This window comes from Boleophthalmus pectinirostris, unplaced genomic scaffold (assembly GCF_026225935.1).
Source record: "Boleophthalmus pectinirostris isolate CB_2022bp ecotype Guang Dong unplaced genomic scaffold, ASM2622593v1 HiC_scaffold_21, whole genome shotgun sequence".
Lineage (NCBI taxonomy): Eukaryota > Metazoa > Chordata > Actinopteri > Gobiiformes > Gobiidae > Boleophthalmus > Boleophthalmus pectinirostris.
In genome coordinates, this window is record NW_026571175.1 from 14,105,043 (window position 1) to 14,121,085 (window position 16,043).

The window sequence follows — 16,043 nt, forward strand, 5'->3', positions numbered from 1 at the left end:
TTTTATCAAATTTGGTGATTAAATTCTCGACTGACTAGAAGCAAAAAAATATATTATAGACATGGGGGATTTTTCACATTGGCCAGCAGAGGCGCAAAAAACATTTAACAGTGTACTATGTATTTTCTGATGGATGATCTGTGGGCCTAGACAACTGTCGGGAAAGGACAGTAGCATGCCGGGGAAGTCATATGGGAGGAATGTTCATGCAGAGGTGAGAGCCATTATCGATGTGAACAGCTTTAAGTACTGTTATTTAATTATGAATTAGCAGTGCTGGCAAATTGTCTTGGCATATGATACATGACTTTTTCTAAATTGTAGTTTTCTAAGTGAGTAGTAAGTAACTTCTCTGAAGTAGCTGTCTGGTATGGAGTTATTTGTTTTTAGAAAGTCTCTTCCTCCAGATAAGATTTTGTTTATGTGACTGGGTTGGCACTAACAGCACTGAAGCTTCCTGCAACTTCTGTAGTAACTATTAATCTGCTGTTTTCTTTCTTTTTCTTTACATTGTATTAACAGGAAGAAACCTTAATCAAAATCTGTCTTTTGTTTGTTATTCCAGTGTCTTGTTAGCTCATATAAACAATGAAAAGAGAGCTGCTTGTTTGAGACACAACCCTTAGAAAATGTGTGGAAAATGCCATAATACACAGTTTTATGTAATATGTATAGAGTGTAAGTTATTAAGTGCCAAGTGCGTAACAAGAAAGATGGTGCCGGTAATGTGCGTATTACTCATCCCCATACAGAGAATAGAATGATTTATCAGTTTAGTTTTATCACTCTGCACATGAGGAAACTCTAGCCCTAAAAGCCCCATTATAGAATACCAAGTAACCACACAAAAAATGTAAGGACAATGTCTTCTTTATAACTCCATTGTTTTTTAGAAGTTGTTATGGCAAACTGGGCTGAGCATTAATTATGCACTCTAATTAAAACTATCCTCGTGCTCATTTACTGTCGTCTTGGTTGGTGAAAGGTCTTTGTAATGAGCACTGACAACACTTTTATAGTTTATAATTAAAAAGGGACATTTGGCATGTCGGAGATAGAAGAAAAGGGAAAGTACGCCTGATTGATTGGCATTGACATTTTAAGGAAACAGCTGTGATATAAAAAGGTAGAAGATTGAATTAGGGGTGGGTGAAGGAAATTCTAGGCATTTCTTTGCATTATATTGATAACAATATTCAGACAGTATTTTACCAGAGCACCTGGAATGTGCTAAAATGTGTCTTTAAATGTCTGATGTCTTAGAATTTCAAGTCACATTAGCAGAAAGCATAAATGGACCATAAAATGTACCACAAAAGTGCAGTAATGTCACTTTATTGCCATGTTTGGAAGATAAAACTAGGCATTTCTGTTCATTTTATTTCAACAAGTTTGCATTCTCAACAACATCACATTACAACAACATTAGGCATATTAAGTGTAAAAGCATGTTTTACATATTCACAATGCAATTGTGATTGTCATGCTTATATTCAATTGCTTTTCTATGTGGATATGGTCTGATTCACTATTATTCTGTCTTCATAATAATGTATGCTTAGGTTTAGAAACAAAAGTCTCTTATGACCTACCTGAAAAAGTTACCTTCATCATTTGGGGCTTTCAGCATCCCCTGACTTCATAAACATACTTGACTGTAAGTAAATGGATGGACTCCCTTATCCCTTTGTAGATGTAGTGTTTGAAATGCCATCTTTCTTGGACTGGCTTAGCAAAGGGCAGACTGTGGCATTCCTAAACACTGCAGATCTCAAGGCCAAAGGGGAGTGAAACTGCTGTAATTGGCAGAGGTGAGGTACACATCTGAGGCAGGTAAGACAAGCTCACATTTAAATGTCACAGTGGTTACATGGGGCTATGTGTCGTGGCTCTGCACTAAAAACATGTTGCTTAGTGCAAAATAATGGCACTGTACTGGCCGAATGACCTTATATCTGTAATCCCTCTGCTCATGCTGATTTGTTTGAGCACCGACAAGATCTTTTCTATTACCTACCATTTATATTTCTACCTAGTCACAGATTTTATTGATCAGCATGCTACATTTTGGTGAAGTACTAAAAATTCAACTGACTACTTTAAATGTATTCAAAAGGTCAATTGTTAAGTCTTTTTAGACTCAAGGCATTCAGGGCATAAGATGAGGTATAAGCTGGTTTGTCATAAAAATTCCAGTTTACAGGCTAAATATCAGTTTCTCCCACTAGGTCACTTTTCATAAGCAGATATACCGATTTACATACATTTTATATTGTGAGTCTATTGAGAAAAAGTGACATTAGATTGCCTGAAAATTTCAACACCTCAGTTTTTTTCAAGTTTCAAGTTTACAGCTAACCCCCAACCAACCATGATTGACTGACAGATAGAAGTAGATTGAAGGAGTGTTAACTTCACCCAAAGCGTAGGGCTCCAGCCAAATGAAGCCAATCAAGGCTAGCAGTTATAGCAACTAATCTGGAGTGTCATATTTCTGTAATTCCAAGTATCTATGTGTATCATAGCAACCAAAGACCCAATCAGGGGCAAGGCTATTCAAGGTACATACCCCTGTTCATATCTTGATTTATGGGCAAACATTTTAAGACCAAAATGACGAGGTTCACAGCAGCGGTTGCAGAAAGAAAAGCAAGCCTTCAATATAAAGTGAACAGAAAAGTTGATAGAGCTGAATCATGCACATGCTCATTTACTATTTGGAACAAAGTGGCTAGCATGCCAGCTACCTCCTTTTTATAAATATACTCTATGGATTGACTCCTTTGAAATCTCCATGGCAAACTAATAACTTTATTAACAAGTTTATCCAAATTCACTTTTATAGCCGAGCTGCACAACAACCTCAACCCTTTTACCAGCACAATGTTGCCCTCTCATGCCTTCAGGTGTTCAATGTAAAATGTCAGAAAGCCCATGTTAGTTTAGGACACTGTGATTGAGGGTCAGGTGACATGACGGGTGACATGACAGGTGGCATGACAGGTCTGGTGAAGATTAAACCCAGGGTCAGAACAGCTGCGACACATGTGGTGCCACCCTCTGAGACGTGCTTCATTAAGCCTGGGATCAGAGACCATCCTGGGCTCTCATCAGTCACCATGATCCCAGCCACAGCTCCAGCAGCTCCTATTGATCCAACACAGCGTGCTCAGATAGGGACCCAGCCAGTCAATGGTCAGTGAAAACTTCAGCATGAGTCTGCACAATATCACAACATAAAAGCAAATTAATCTAGTGAACAAAGCCAAACAACTTGTGAATGTTACTGCAAATTGTGCAACAAATATCTCAGTTTCTCTTTGCTGTGATGCCATATTTATCCCATTCCTAAGTTTCTCAGCAGTGTTGAGATTTGTTTTGCTTGCTTGAATTTCAGGAAGACAGTGTGAAGTGACATGCCAATATACTTTGAATAAAAGCATCTGTGATGTCATAACAGCATGTATCTAATTACAAGTCCTACATTACACAAAACTGATTCTTGTGAGCATTAAGCCATGTTATAATGTTGTTACCATCTCAAACACATACCTGCAGTTGTGTTTTGCTCCATTCACACATGATTGAGTATTCCTGCCTTCTATTTCTCTATATCTCCAAAGCTCAAAATGCTCTGTTCCACATGATGTGATTTTATGAAACAGTAGATTTCATGTTAACAGCTACCTTTTAGTTCAGTATAGATTCTGGTTTTACCACATGACATCACAAGGTGGAACCAAGTGTTTTCTGTTTGCAGGATTTGTGTGTTAAAAATGTGTGAATGAAACAAAACACAACTTTGGTATGTATTTGATGATGAAACAATATTATAACATCATCAAAAAATAGTGTTATATAGGCCCTTTACTATGTATCTTGATCATTTTAGTCTAGACCAAGGCTGTCCAAACTTGGTCCTTCAGGGGGAAGGCCTGCGAGGGGATGCTGAGATTTATATCAATATAAATGTCATACATCAATTATGAAAACAGTTTGACCAGTCAACCTGCCAATTATCAAAATAATTAATAAACATTTTACTTACCGAAAATGAAAATATTTTTGACATGTGAAAATTATTTTGGCACAAAGGAGGAACATTTGGGCACCTCTGGACAAAATAGTCAAAATAATTTTAATCATTTAGTTTCAGTGTTAATACTATTACTGAAATATCAAAATTATTTTTTGTTTTTATGACACAGTTTTTACACTTGCCTTGCTTTGTCCCATGTGCTGTTGAATGATTGCTGCTGTGTTGTGGTGTCCATGGTGCGGAAGTGAAAAGCCTCTTTTCCCTTTTCCACAGCTGTGAGTTAATTGGCAGCGTATGATAATGCAGCAGTTACACAGGGTCAGGAGTGGGCAACCAGAGTGTTGAAACAACCAGTAAATGACAGTAAATGCTCGAACAGTGCCTTCGATCATACAAACCAGATGCTGCTGCTGACCCTGCCATGTATACTCCATGTGTTCTCTTCATTTGCAACCCATCACTTGGCCTTTTTAGTTTCCTGACTGAACCTGAAGTTGTGTTTTTGCCTTTATATAACCTTATGTTTTAGGTTTTTTAGTCAAAAGTTGAGAGGTCTGCAATCTGCTTGTCTCAGTAGAGATGTTATTGCTTTGCCTAAAATTTTCCACAGCATGGCGTTAGACTGATCTGGCTGGTCTGGGGTTGATAGTTCTTTGGTTGGATGAATACTCCATCTGCTGTGCTTTCAAGTTTCCATAATCCATAATCCAACAAAATGGTCTTTAGACTGTCCGAGTGGAGCAAATCGTCTTCATGCATTTTTTTTCTCCTTCAAGCGAGGCCTTCTTTGACTTCCTAACTCAAAAAAAGATCTGAAGTGAATGAATTCTCCGGAGTATTTCTAAGTTCCATTCCAAAATAATGTGCTCAGTTCAGGTTTATGTAATGTACCCTAGACTAACCTCTAACTCTGCACATCCTGCTCACACCGAACAGAAGAGGAGCTATAGGAGGTTATTTTCTATAAGATTGTCCGTATATTCTCCTATTATTTTTGAGTGTACTGTAACTGGCACAGGATGTATTTAATCTATATATTGTATATCACTGAGTACATTTACTGACAGTAAAAATCAGATAACTACACAATGTATAATTCAGTGAATTTTTTGGTGGGTGGGTTAATAAAATAATATATATATATTTTTTTTTTTATTATTATATGTATTTTTTGCATAATTTTCCTTGTCAAACCTGCACAGATTTACCAGAAATAAGTGACATTACTCACATCAGATCTAATATTTTAATAATCTGAATCGCCAGTAATACAATTTTAAATGCACATGTAACATAGACCTCACTGACTGAGGGAATGTGACATCACCCATAGCTTTCAGCTCCAGCCAATTGCAGCCACTCGAGGCTAGCAGTTATAGAAGCTAATCTGGAGCCAAGATCCATATTTGGAATGTGAGTATCTTAGCAACCAAAGAGCTAATCAGGAGTGAGTTTGGTGAAGGTACTCGTCCCTTTCGGCCTGCACCGCTGGTTTGGCATGGGTTCAGGCTCTTAGCAACAAGGCTGTCAATCAACCTGTTGCAAACACTAGAACAAGCAACCTTGGGGAGAAAATGAAGAGTCGATGAATGGATTTCTATATACATTCTATGGCATTTAAACCACTGTTAGTCCAAAACTGAAAATGGCCTTTATTATGACCTAGAAAGAAAAAACACACAGCTCTATTCAGAGCTCCTTTGTTTTCTTTTGATTTTCCTCTGTGCGCTCCCTTGACACGATGGCATCATCGTTCCACCCTTCAGATTAAAAGCACATTCATTTGCCTCCCCATTGGGTTTGAGCCAGGTGAGAGGGCCTTTATAAATGCAAAGCCGCTCTGTGCCCTCCGCCCACATGAAGTGACCTGTCAATAGAACTACTCGATTTAGCAATAAGTGCGCCTATTACCACCTCTGACTCACCTCCTACAGGACACCATAAGGAAACGGGGAGCCTCTAATCTGGCCGCACTGGGAATTTACTTAGTGATTTCTTCCCTCTCTTCTATAGTTTTAAAGGAGGAAAAATTATAACTTCATGTCTTATTTTTTCTGTTATACGTATTAGCAAATAGAAACTGAAAAATGAAAAATTCAACTAGCACAGATTGCAATTGTACTAAGTCACTTACCATATGCAATTATTCACAGCAATTCCCCAAGTTTATAAGTGGTTTTAACAACTTTCAAAGACCAGAGCTGAGTATTGCTCAAATAGATGGAAGAAAATCAGGTACAGGCCCTCAGTCAAGAGCAGTCAAAGGCCTTAACATTAACATTATAATCTTAGTAATGTATGTATGTGGTAGAGTGCAGTTTGTACCTTTTAACAACCGTTAATAAAATGTGATCCAAATCCTGTCTTCACTTTAAGCAGTGAGCACAGTGTAAACAGATATTATTATTATTAGGGATGATCCTATATTGATGTTTTTTTGTTTTTGTTTTTTTCAATCTGCAGTTGATATTGTCTTGCTGTTGCGGATGGCTGATAACTTGAGCCTTGCCATGGGTTTTAAAATGTTGATATGGGGATCGACAAATATCTGTTAAGTTCACATTATATATCAGTACCAATATTATCACACTTATGTCTCCCATTTATGATTTATCACAAGTTGTTATATAAGCTATTAAAAGTTGTGTAACAAAAGTTGACCTTTTTTTTTTTACTCCAGTTGATCTTGTTTCCTTAATATTGAACAAATGTTGCTTTCAAATGTGAAACAACCAAACTTGCCAATGCCACACATGCATGAACAATATTTACAGGTATTCAGCTGTCCTGCGACATAGCTAATGGCAAAGATAAAGTGATATTGTGAAAGATTATTGTAAATTGGATCATTTTTGCTGAGTGAGGAATCTTGCAGGAGTCATGTAGGATTGTGTGTTTTAAGAGGTTTATTTTATACTGCAAAATGTAGTGGGGGGGAGGCAACATGGTGAAAAATACCCACACAAGTTCTGCTTTGACAAATTATGGCTACTTTACTTTACTTTTAACTTTTTTTTAGTTTTTTGGTTAGAAGTTTTGACTTGTTTGCTTCAATTTCAAACCATAAATATTTTTTGTCCATGATTTGACCATGGCAGAGTAAAGCTTTTTTTATTTATTTATTTAGTTTTGTTAGTCTCACCTTTTATTTTAGTATTTAGTCCAAAATGAATGGTGCTCCTAAGACTTTTCATGAATTGCCTTTTACAATTTGCCGCACAGAGTCCAGTACTGCCCTCCTGCAGTTCTGGGTGCTGTGCTGCTCTGAAAAAGTTCCACGGTGTGCTTTTGGCTTGGCCTTTGATTACTGGCAGAGAAAGGGGGCTGTGGGACATTGGGCACGCTGTTGAGGGGGTTGTTAATGCGTCGTTCTTTTTGCTGAGGTCAGAAAGCCTCTACTGACATAGGGAACAGCAGATTGGTTTTAAAGTGTGTTGATCAGGCAATGCGTTTTCGACTGGGCTGGCAGTTTAATATTTGGTGGTAGTTGGAAATGGCTTTATTTCAAAATTTGGCTTGTTATATAGATTGTTCTGTAGAATGTGACAGGATTACAGAATTGTTGTTATTTTTTTAGTTAGAAATAGGGCTTCAAGATCACTTTGCAGCCATGGGTAACACTTCATTGGATATAATATTGGAAGAGCAATGGGGGGGTTGAATGATTTGGTAAAAATATCTAATAGTGACGAAAATTACAATTAGATGTGCAATTTATGTTTAATAGGATTTTGTTCTAATTTTAAACTTGTCCAGAAAACACTGACAGAAATACTAAAATATGAACTGACAAACTAATGCAAGAATCACATTTTACATGTTTTTACAGATCTTAACTAGTTTACAGTTTTTTATGCAAAATAGGACAGGATATTGTGTTGTTTGTGGCAAAAATGATGGTACTTGAAAAACTGCAACCTTTCTGATTTGCTAATTGTGCCCATTCAAATAGCAATCTCAGTTTGATCGCTTTTATTCTTGCAACCCTGGTCACATGTAGTTGCGATTGTTGTGACAATACATTGTCCTCTGCAGAGAGCCAAATATTATGAAAAAATCCGGCTGATTAACTGGTGTTTACCTGGAGAGGTCATTCTGGTTGAAATCTTCTCTGCTGACCTCATATCCGCAACCTGCCCAGGGCTCTCCAACCTTCCACCTTCAATGATGCGCACAGTTGCCGAACAAAGGGCTGTAATGAGCCGGTCTTGATGCCTCTAATGATCTTGGCTGTGGCCCGGAGAGACTGTCCCTGTCCATTAATTCCAGTTTTCCCCCACTACATGCTGCTAATGGATAATTGGAGCTCTGACGACTTATTTGTTGTGGCACTGTTCACCTGAGTTTCTAATGATTGCATTGCTTTTACATGACCCTTGAGAAATGACCATAGGATAACACATGTTATTATTTTGTATTGAAATAGTTGGTGGATGGGCAAATTGCAAAACTGTAAACTCACATCTGATTTAATACAAATCAAGAAAAAGCACATTGTGTAAATGCTGTCAGAACATTTCTTAATTTCTAATTGATATCTACACCATATCTACACCATTTATTTATGGGTTTCTTTATCATTCCTAAACTAATTTCTGCAGTGAGGATTGAGCTAATACCTTGACCTTTGTCTTCTGAACATGCTACATAAACCTACAGGTCATCACTGCCACATGGCTGAAAGGCAATTACTGCTACAACAAAGTACAGTGCAGAGTAACCTACTGCTCTATAGAGGAGAGAGAGGCATTTCCCTAATATAATTAGATGTATAATTAAAATCTATAGTGCATCAGGGGAGCAGGCTAATCCACGGGCATGCCCTCGATGATAAGGCTTAGAACAGAATTGTTCCTTCAGATTTCATTATTTAGTTAATTACTGCGTCCAAACAAGTCTTGTTCCAGATAATGACAACTCCAAAGGAGATAATTAATGTATTTTGCACTGGCAGAAGTTGTGAATGTTCAGCATAAGTAATTTGAAGACATGATGTATTGATAGTGTGTTAATCAGATGCAACTGTTGGAATAAAAAAAAAATTAAAAATCTGTTATGACCCAAGGAAGAAGCTGAGAAGTTTAGTTGTTTTCTGTAATATCTAAATGCAGAAAACGCCAGCATGTGATATAAAAAAAAAGTCTGAATCATAAATTTGAATCCTTGTATGTAGGACAAAAATATACTTTTTTGCTCAACAGGTGGACGACATTCTTGGGGAGGAGAGTGACAATGATGAAAGTGAGAGCCAAGCGAAGGACAAAGCGAAAAAAGAAGAGGGGAGACAGAAGAGAGCAGGTCTATCATCAGGGCTGGGATCTCAGGCGTTGGGTACAGAGGAGCAGAGCCAGCCAACAGCGATCACATCCATGGAGAGTCAGTCACACAGCCAACAAAGGTACCATTTACTGTAATATCTATATGCACATCTAAGGCAGTAAAATTTGGAGTAGTTCTAAATTGGTGATCTTGGCCCTCCTTTGTTCTTAAATGCTTTAGTGTCTGGAGCCCTCCTCATTGCGAATCACAGAGAGCCTTCAGTTTTATAGACAAGACATCTCTTCTCAGATATCCCCTTCATGTTTCTATGATTGACTAATGTGCCTGTCAATTTCAATCCACTAGAAGTTTGGATGTTGAAATGAAAATCCATTTTTTTAAGGATAAGAAAAGAAGAGTCTGGCTGGTCAGGCTAATCTTAGATAGTCCTTGTTCAAGGGGTGGGTCTGCTGATGGAGATGTAAAGCTTGAGATTGTGTTGTCACATTGCAGAGACAGTCAACCTAACATTAAACCAATGGAGATTTCAAGATGCTAAATGCTAAACTTAATCTACTTTAAAGTATGTCTGTCACTATAGTGTGTTAGATGTATTTGCCAGGAGTTATTGGGCTGTCCCTCAGCTCTTTTATTTATGTTTTAATTTTTTTTAATCCCAAGCTTTGTTAAGTTGCTTCAAGTGCATTATCATAATAACACCGGAAGTCCTTTTCACTAAAGTGATTTAGTGAATTGGTGAAACTAAGTTGCCCTGATTTGTAATGTGTATTTCTTTTTCCAAGATTTTTTGTAAGACTTTTTTCCTCTAATGATTGTTCCTGGTCCTGCTCCATGTTAAGAGTTTTTCCAGCTAAAATCCAACCAAATTGTAGAAAATGATTGCAAATGTATAGCATATTTTCAGGACTCACTTTCTCCAAAGCCCATTATCATCATAACACAGCACTTCATCAGCAGTGTTATGCTGCAGCCAGACGGTCTGGTCCGTAACCATGGAGACTAATCCAAACAGGCAGCAGGCAGTTCAGGAGTTCTGATGGTAGAAGAGTCTCTTATTTCTGAAGGACAGACTTCAGCTCAACCTCACTGAGACTGACATATTTATATGCTTTAGTATGACCTCTCACAGTGTACTTAACTAGGAATGTGAATCTGAAAACTCCAAAGGTTTGTTAAAGCAAGTTCATATATATTTAGTTGTCCCTGCCAATTATATAAATATTAGGAATGGGACGATTCTCAAAAAAATATTTAATAATTTGAGTCTGGTGTTTCGATTTAATTTTCATGTTGCATTTGATTCCCACGTATCCCTCCATGGCAGGAAAATTTTAATCATGGGGTCCTTTCTTAGATACAGGAAGTAAACCGCTCTATAGAGGTTTACTGCTTCTGTATTCTAGTGAAAGGGGAGTTTTATCTTTCAGTTACTTTTTATTTTATGTTGATACTTAGTATTGGCAAAAATATGAATTTTTATATTGGCTATATGCACATGTGACTTGCACTTCCCTAATCTTTTTTAACATAATTTCCCTAATTTTACTTAGTAAATGATCTGATTAAAGATCATTACTTATTCTTATAAGATGTTTAGTGGCAAAAAGAGGTGAGGAGAACACTTTGACTTTGACTTTTAGTCAAAGGAAATGCTCAAAATAAATAAATGTTTGTGTAATCCTTCAGTCGTCCATTTAGGATCCACCTCAAAGTAGAAATTAAATTCTGTCAGCTGGACAAAAGTTTTTTTTGTTTTTTTTTTCAGTTTTCAGTTTTTTTGTCCAGTTGACAGAATAAAATTTTTCCTTTACTATAAAATAAATAAATGCAGAAAACAGAAAGATATAATGGTGGTATTTATCTCTAGTAGCCTTTAAGTAACATATCATAAACCATATGCTTCTTATGAGACATAATATATATGTTTTTTAACTGTACATTTATCTGTGTAAATGTAAACTAACAGTACTTAATGAACAGTGTAAGCGTGTCAGAGGTGAAGAATAGTATAGTACTCTCTTTCTGCTAACCTCAAATCCCTTATTATCTGACACTGACTCTGGGTTACTTAAAGCAAAATAGATCTTTCAAAGATTTTTACCATGTTATATTTGTTTCCCCTCACCATTTACTCACCCGAAGTTGTGTTTGGAGTGATTTGTGTGAGCAATTTTTGCGGATCAACACCCATTTTCACCGCCACTGGCATACACCCACTGCTCTGTACTTTCTCCAATTTTATTTTCTTCATCTTCGTCTCTCTAGTGTGATGTGCACCCATCTATAAGAGGGGTCAACAACTTTATGGCTCTTTGTTGTCATGACGTTTATAGCTACATCTGTGTGGGGCTGTGTGGGGCTGTGTGGGGCTGTGTGGGGCTGTGTGGGGCTGTGTGGGGCTGTGTGGGGCAGTCTGGGGCAGTCTGGGGCAGTCTGGGGCAGTCTGGGGCAGTCTGGGCAGTCTATGGCAGTCTATGGCAGTCTGTAGTGGTGTGGGGCTGCAGCCGTAACACCTGGACTCTCTTAGGCTCTCCGCAACAGCAGTTCCTGGACAGGGTATTTTTGGGCCCACTGACTCATCAGCAGCAACCCAGGCTGTCAGACTACCTGCCAGACATGATACAGAAGACAGGAAAACAAAGTAGCACGTCAGCAGTGCCCTTAACTTTTGCTAAAATCAAGAACACATTTCGTAAGGAATATTTTTGCGAAACATGACTACACCATGTGTTGTCATCATTTACCAATTAGGTCCAAGGTCGTAATGTTGTAGTAGGGCTGGGCAGTATGGAGCAAAAAATATATCTTGATATATTTTGCTATATCTCGATATACGATATATATCTCGATATCTGTACAGGAATAATAACCCCCTAAAACTGAAAACTGTAAAAACAAATATGTCAAATATCCAGTGTCTTTTTTATTAAAGTGCAAGAGGTAGGCAGTTCATGTAGGAACAAAATGCTTCTGCCACATTTAAGATTACAAAAAATCCCTAATTACATAAATACTAATTTAACTGTAAAATAAAATAAATAATGCATATTTCCTTCTTTTCATTCATAAATAAAACAACTCAACTCAAGCTCACCTTTGCATTAACTCTGTTATCCATACCATAACCATAACCATGAGCTCCTTCTGCATAGGAAGCTCAGGATGTTCCTTATTTTAACAGAACCACATTCCTATCCAGCAGTAAGGAGCTCTGAGGCATCCCATAATCCACTGCAGATTAAACCAACTATTGTACAAATTGCACTGCAGATAAATAAACTTTACATTACTAAACTTGACAACATATAAAGAATAACGACTCTAAAGCCACATCAGCCCATTTGAGATTATAAAATGTTTAATGCAGTTTTGCGCACATGTATTTATGTTTTACAGAAATGAAACTTAAAAGCGCATGGCTCATTTGCATAAACAGTGCACTACTCGTGCAGTTCACGCGGTTCAGCTTCTTTCGGACTAAAGGACACGACTCGGGGGAATATGAGTGTTCTCTCTGTGACAGAGGATGTGCTGCTGATGGTCTTGTCTGTAAATGGTGGAAAAGGTTCGTGGTGCTAGAAGCGTTTCACTGGCAACAACTTTCAGCATTCAAGGCGGTAGTGAGGAATGAATGAGACACAAGCAGCAAAATCAGGTTGGTGGAGGCGCGTGGTGGCGATGACAGAGAAGGCAAACAAGCAAAGCAGCGAAATCAGAATTGAATATAAGCATTATATCGATATATACTATATGTCAGACTCCATATCGAGTTTAAAAAATATCTCCATGTATTTAAAATATCGAGATATTGCCCACCCCAAAATTGTAGCAGCATTCAGCAGTGCACAGGTTTCAGTTTTTTTAGAATTGCAATTTTTAAATCCATGGCATTTTTTTTTTAATATACAAAATTTAAATGACTGCATATTATTACCAGGTGTCTTCAATTTTTTACATAAAGAAATTTTGTAGTGATATTGACATGCAACATGAGGCACCAAGTGAGTGGCTCAGGGGTTAGAGCACCAACGAGAAAGTCAGAGGATCGATTCCAGCTCGGTATGGTCTAGTATGTACTGCCACTGTGCCCTTACACAAGACAGATCACTTGCCTAATATGAATATCGTGTATGACTTTTATTTGTGGTGAAAGATCAAAGTTAACATGTTGTGTAGTTGTGTTAAAAATAGCTAAGCATGTACAAGAATGTGAGTCTATTTCCAATGAGTATCCTTTGTTGTCACTAGTAATATAGTGTAATGATCAAATTTATTAAAGAATTTGTCTTTGTCTCACTTCTGTTTTACATAAAGTAATTTTTTTTTTTTTTGCACTCAATCCTAGTCGTCTGACACTCTCCATCTCTAGGCTGTACTAATGCACTTCCTCCTTCAGCCTCTGTGCTACCTTGTCTACTTCCTGTGCTGTTATAACTGCCACTTTGCTGGTTGTCATTCTTGTTTCAATCCTTTCTTACTTTTTGCAGGAAATAGGCATACATCAGTTGCTAAGAGACTGTGTGATCTGGAAATCTGTTTTGTCCTTGCCTTTATTCACTTATGAAACTTTTACAGTACATACACATTTGCTCCATTTTGTAGTATACAGCCCTAGTCCTAACAGCACTTCAGTGTGTTTATCTGTAATCATCAGTGTTTGGCATATTTATTTGTGTGGTTCTTAGGTAATGGCCTTTAAGAGATTCATGAAAAACCTTTGTCCTTTTGTGAATTTTACCCTGAAGTGAGTTGAAGATGGTTAATTAACTTTTTGTTGTTTTGTCATGTTTATCACTCCACAATGAGTATTGCTTATTGTAGTAAAAAAAAAAAAAAAGAAATTTTGCTGCCAAAAAATGGGGTTCAATTCATTCATGTTCCTCCAACAGTTATGGTAATTTTGACATTCTGATCTGTTTCATATTTTGCTTAAATGAATTCACAGCAGGACACAATGTGTCCTTGAATAATAATTCTTGAGAACACTCCATGTTTTAGGACAATAAACCATCACAAAAACTGCTTGACTGTTACTCTTGAAATATCTTTAGAATATTGCATTTTGGTACAAAATAAATATATAAAAAGGAATTTGTGACAAATAATTTTAAGCAAAGTATGTGTTGACCTTATCCTGTCAAAACACCCTTCATGTGATTTGACCTCAAGTCTTCTATTGGCATCTGGAAGCTCATAGTCTTGACAGTGAATCCCTCCTGTGCAAGTCAGCTATTACTCCTAATGCCACGATTGGTTAACTGCTAATGATTTATGACAAAGATGAACGGATCAGCAAGTTTTCTGCTTATTAAAGGAGACCCAGAAATGTATCAAAGAGGTCACGGTAACTTCCAGCTCATCTACATGTAAACTGTTATATTCTTCATGCCTCATTTCTAACAACTTAATTTAAAGGCCTTGTACCAGATTTTTTCCACGAATTTCAGCAAAATGTCTTGCCCCAGTACAGATATATTGTATAAGCAGCTCTTGAGGTCAAAATAAGTCCACTGCATACTAACTCTAATTAGAAAGTATTTGCTGTCAGATAATTAGAAAGTGCTCATTAGCATGCTCTTTGTTGTTAGCTTTACTGTGACAGCAAAACTCCGATCTGGTCTCTGACTCTGACAGCTGTGAGAAGTGCTTATAAACTCATCATGGTGAGTAATTAGGATGCTCACAATGCATAAGTTAAGTGAAGAATTACTGTGGACCACTGCAGACCATTTTAAATGAGATAGTTCGGTTTTTCAAAATTTTTATTCGATTTTTCTTCAGTGTAAATGCATCCTAAAGCACAATGCCGACATATATTGTCTTCAAAATTTCTACGTTGCTTAGTTGAATTTTATCTTAAAATGTTTGCAATTTTGTTTTTTCCATTCATCTCTGCTAGGGTAAGATGAGGTTAAACATCTACAACTATTGGTCCAACAAAAACATCTGTTATGATTTTAATTTCCTGTATAACACCCCTTGCCGTCAAACGCGTCATTATCGCTGCTTTTCCCCACACCTCTCGTCTCTGGAGTGCGTTTATTTCTGAGTGAAAATGAAAGTGTGAAAGTTGTCAGCATGAGAGAGCACGTTATTACAGCGCTACAAGAACAGAGGTGATGGAGAAGACAAATGGCTCAAACTCTTTTTTTCTTCATTCAGGTTGTCAGACTGCAAACCTGTGATCATCTAGTTTTTGTTGATCTGTTTTCAGTACATGTTGTAAGAGGTTGCTTAAAAACTATTTGGGTTGTCTTCTTTGTGTTGACTGTGTGTGTGTGTGTGTGTGTGTGTGTGTGTGTGTGTGTGTGTGTGTGTGTGTGTGTGTGTGTGTGTGCGTGCGTGCGTGTGTGTATGTATATATGGTCTTGTTGAGTGCATGCAAGTCCCTCCTCTGCTTATTGTCTCTCATTCTGCTCTTAGGAGCACCAGGCATTGTGAAGATGTGCACCCTATATATACAGTTATGTATTCTGCAGTAATAGCATAGCAACAGCTGAAAGCAGCGCAGGCCAGTGAAGAGTGGAGATGTACTAGGAAATATGGGAAAAGCAGTATTATCCTAACCAACTTCTCTTCAAACCCACGTTAATGTCACTCACCTTTTCTAACTTTTCTAGTCTCCAAGATGTTATTACTTTACCTGGAATGCCCCAGAATATGCCATGAAACTTATCCATCTTGCATTTATTAAATGACATGTTTTATTGCTCAAAAATACCAT

At 37.4% G+C, this 16,043-nt stretch overlaps 1 protein-coding gene across 5 annotated transcripts in view; it reads left to right on the plus strand.

Moving 5' to 3' along the window:
* The window catches only part of ctdp1 (CTD (carboxy-terminal domain, RNA polymerase II, polypeptide A) phosphatase, subunit 1), a 63,865-nt gene that overhangs the window by 18,640 nt on the left and 29,182 nt on the right, over positions 1 to 16,043 (plus strand). For 4 of the 5 annotated variants that reach the window (XM_020932643.2, XM_055156892.1, XM_055156894.1 and 1 more), the window contains one exon: positions 9,241 to 9,437. In XM_020932643.2, the coding sequence (XP_020788302.2) occupies positions 9,241 to 9,437 (197 nt within the window). Of the gene's footprint in view, positions 1 to 9,240; positions 9,438 to 9,538; positions 10,154 to 16,043 lie in introns of those variants that run through there. The other variant, XM_055156895.1, reaches the window with a different exon arrangement.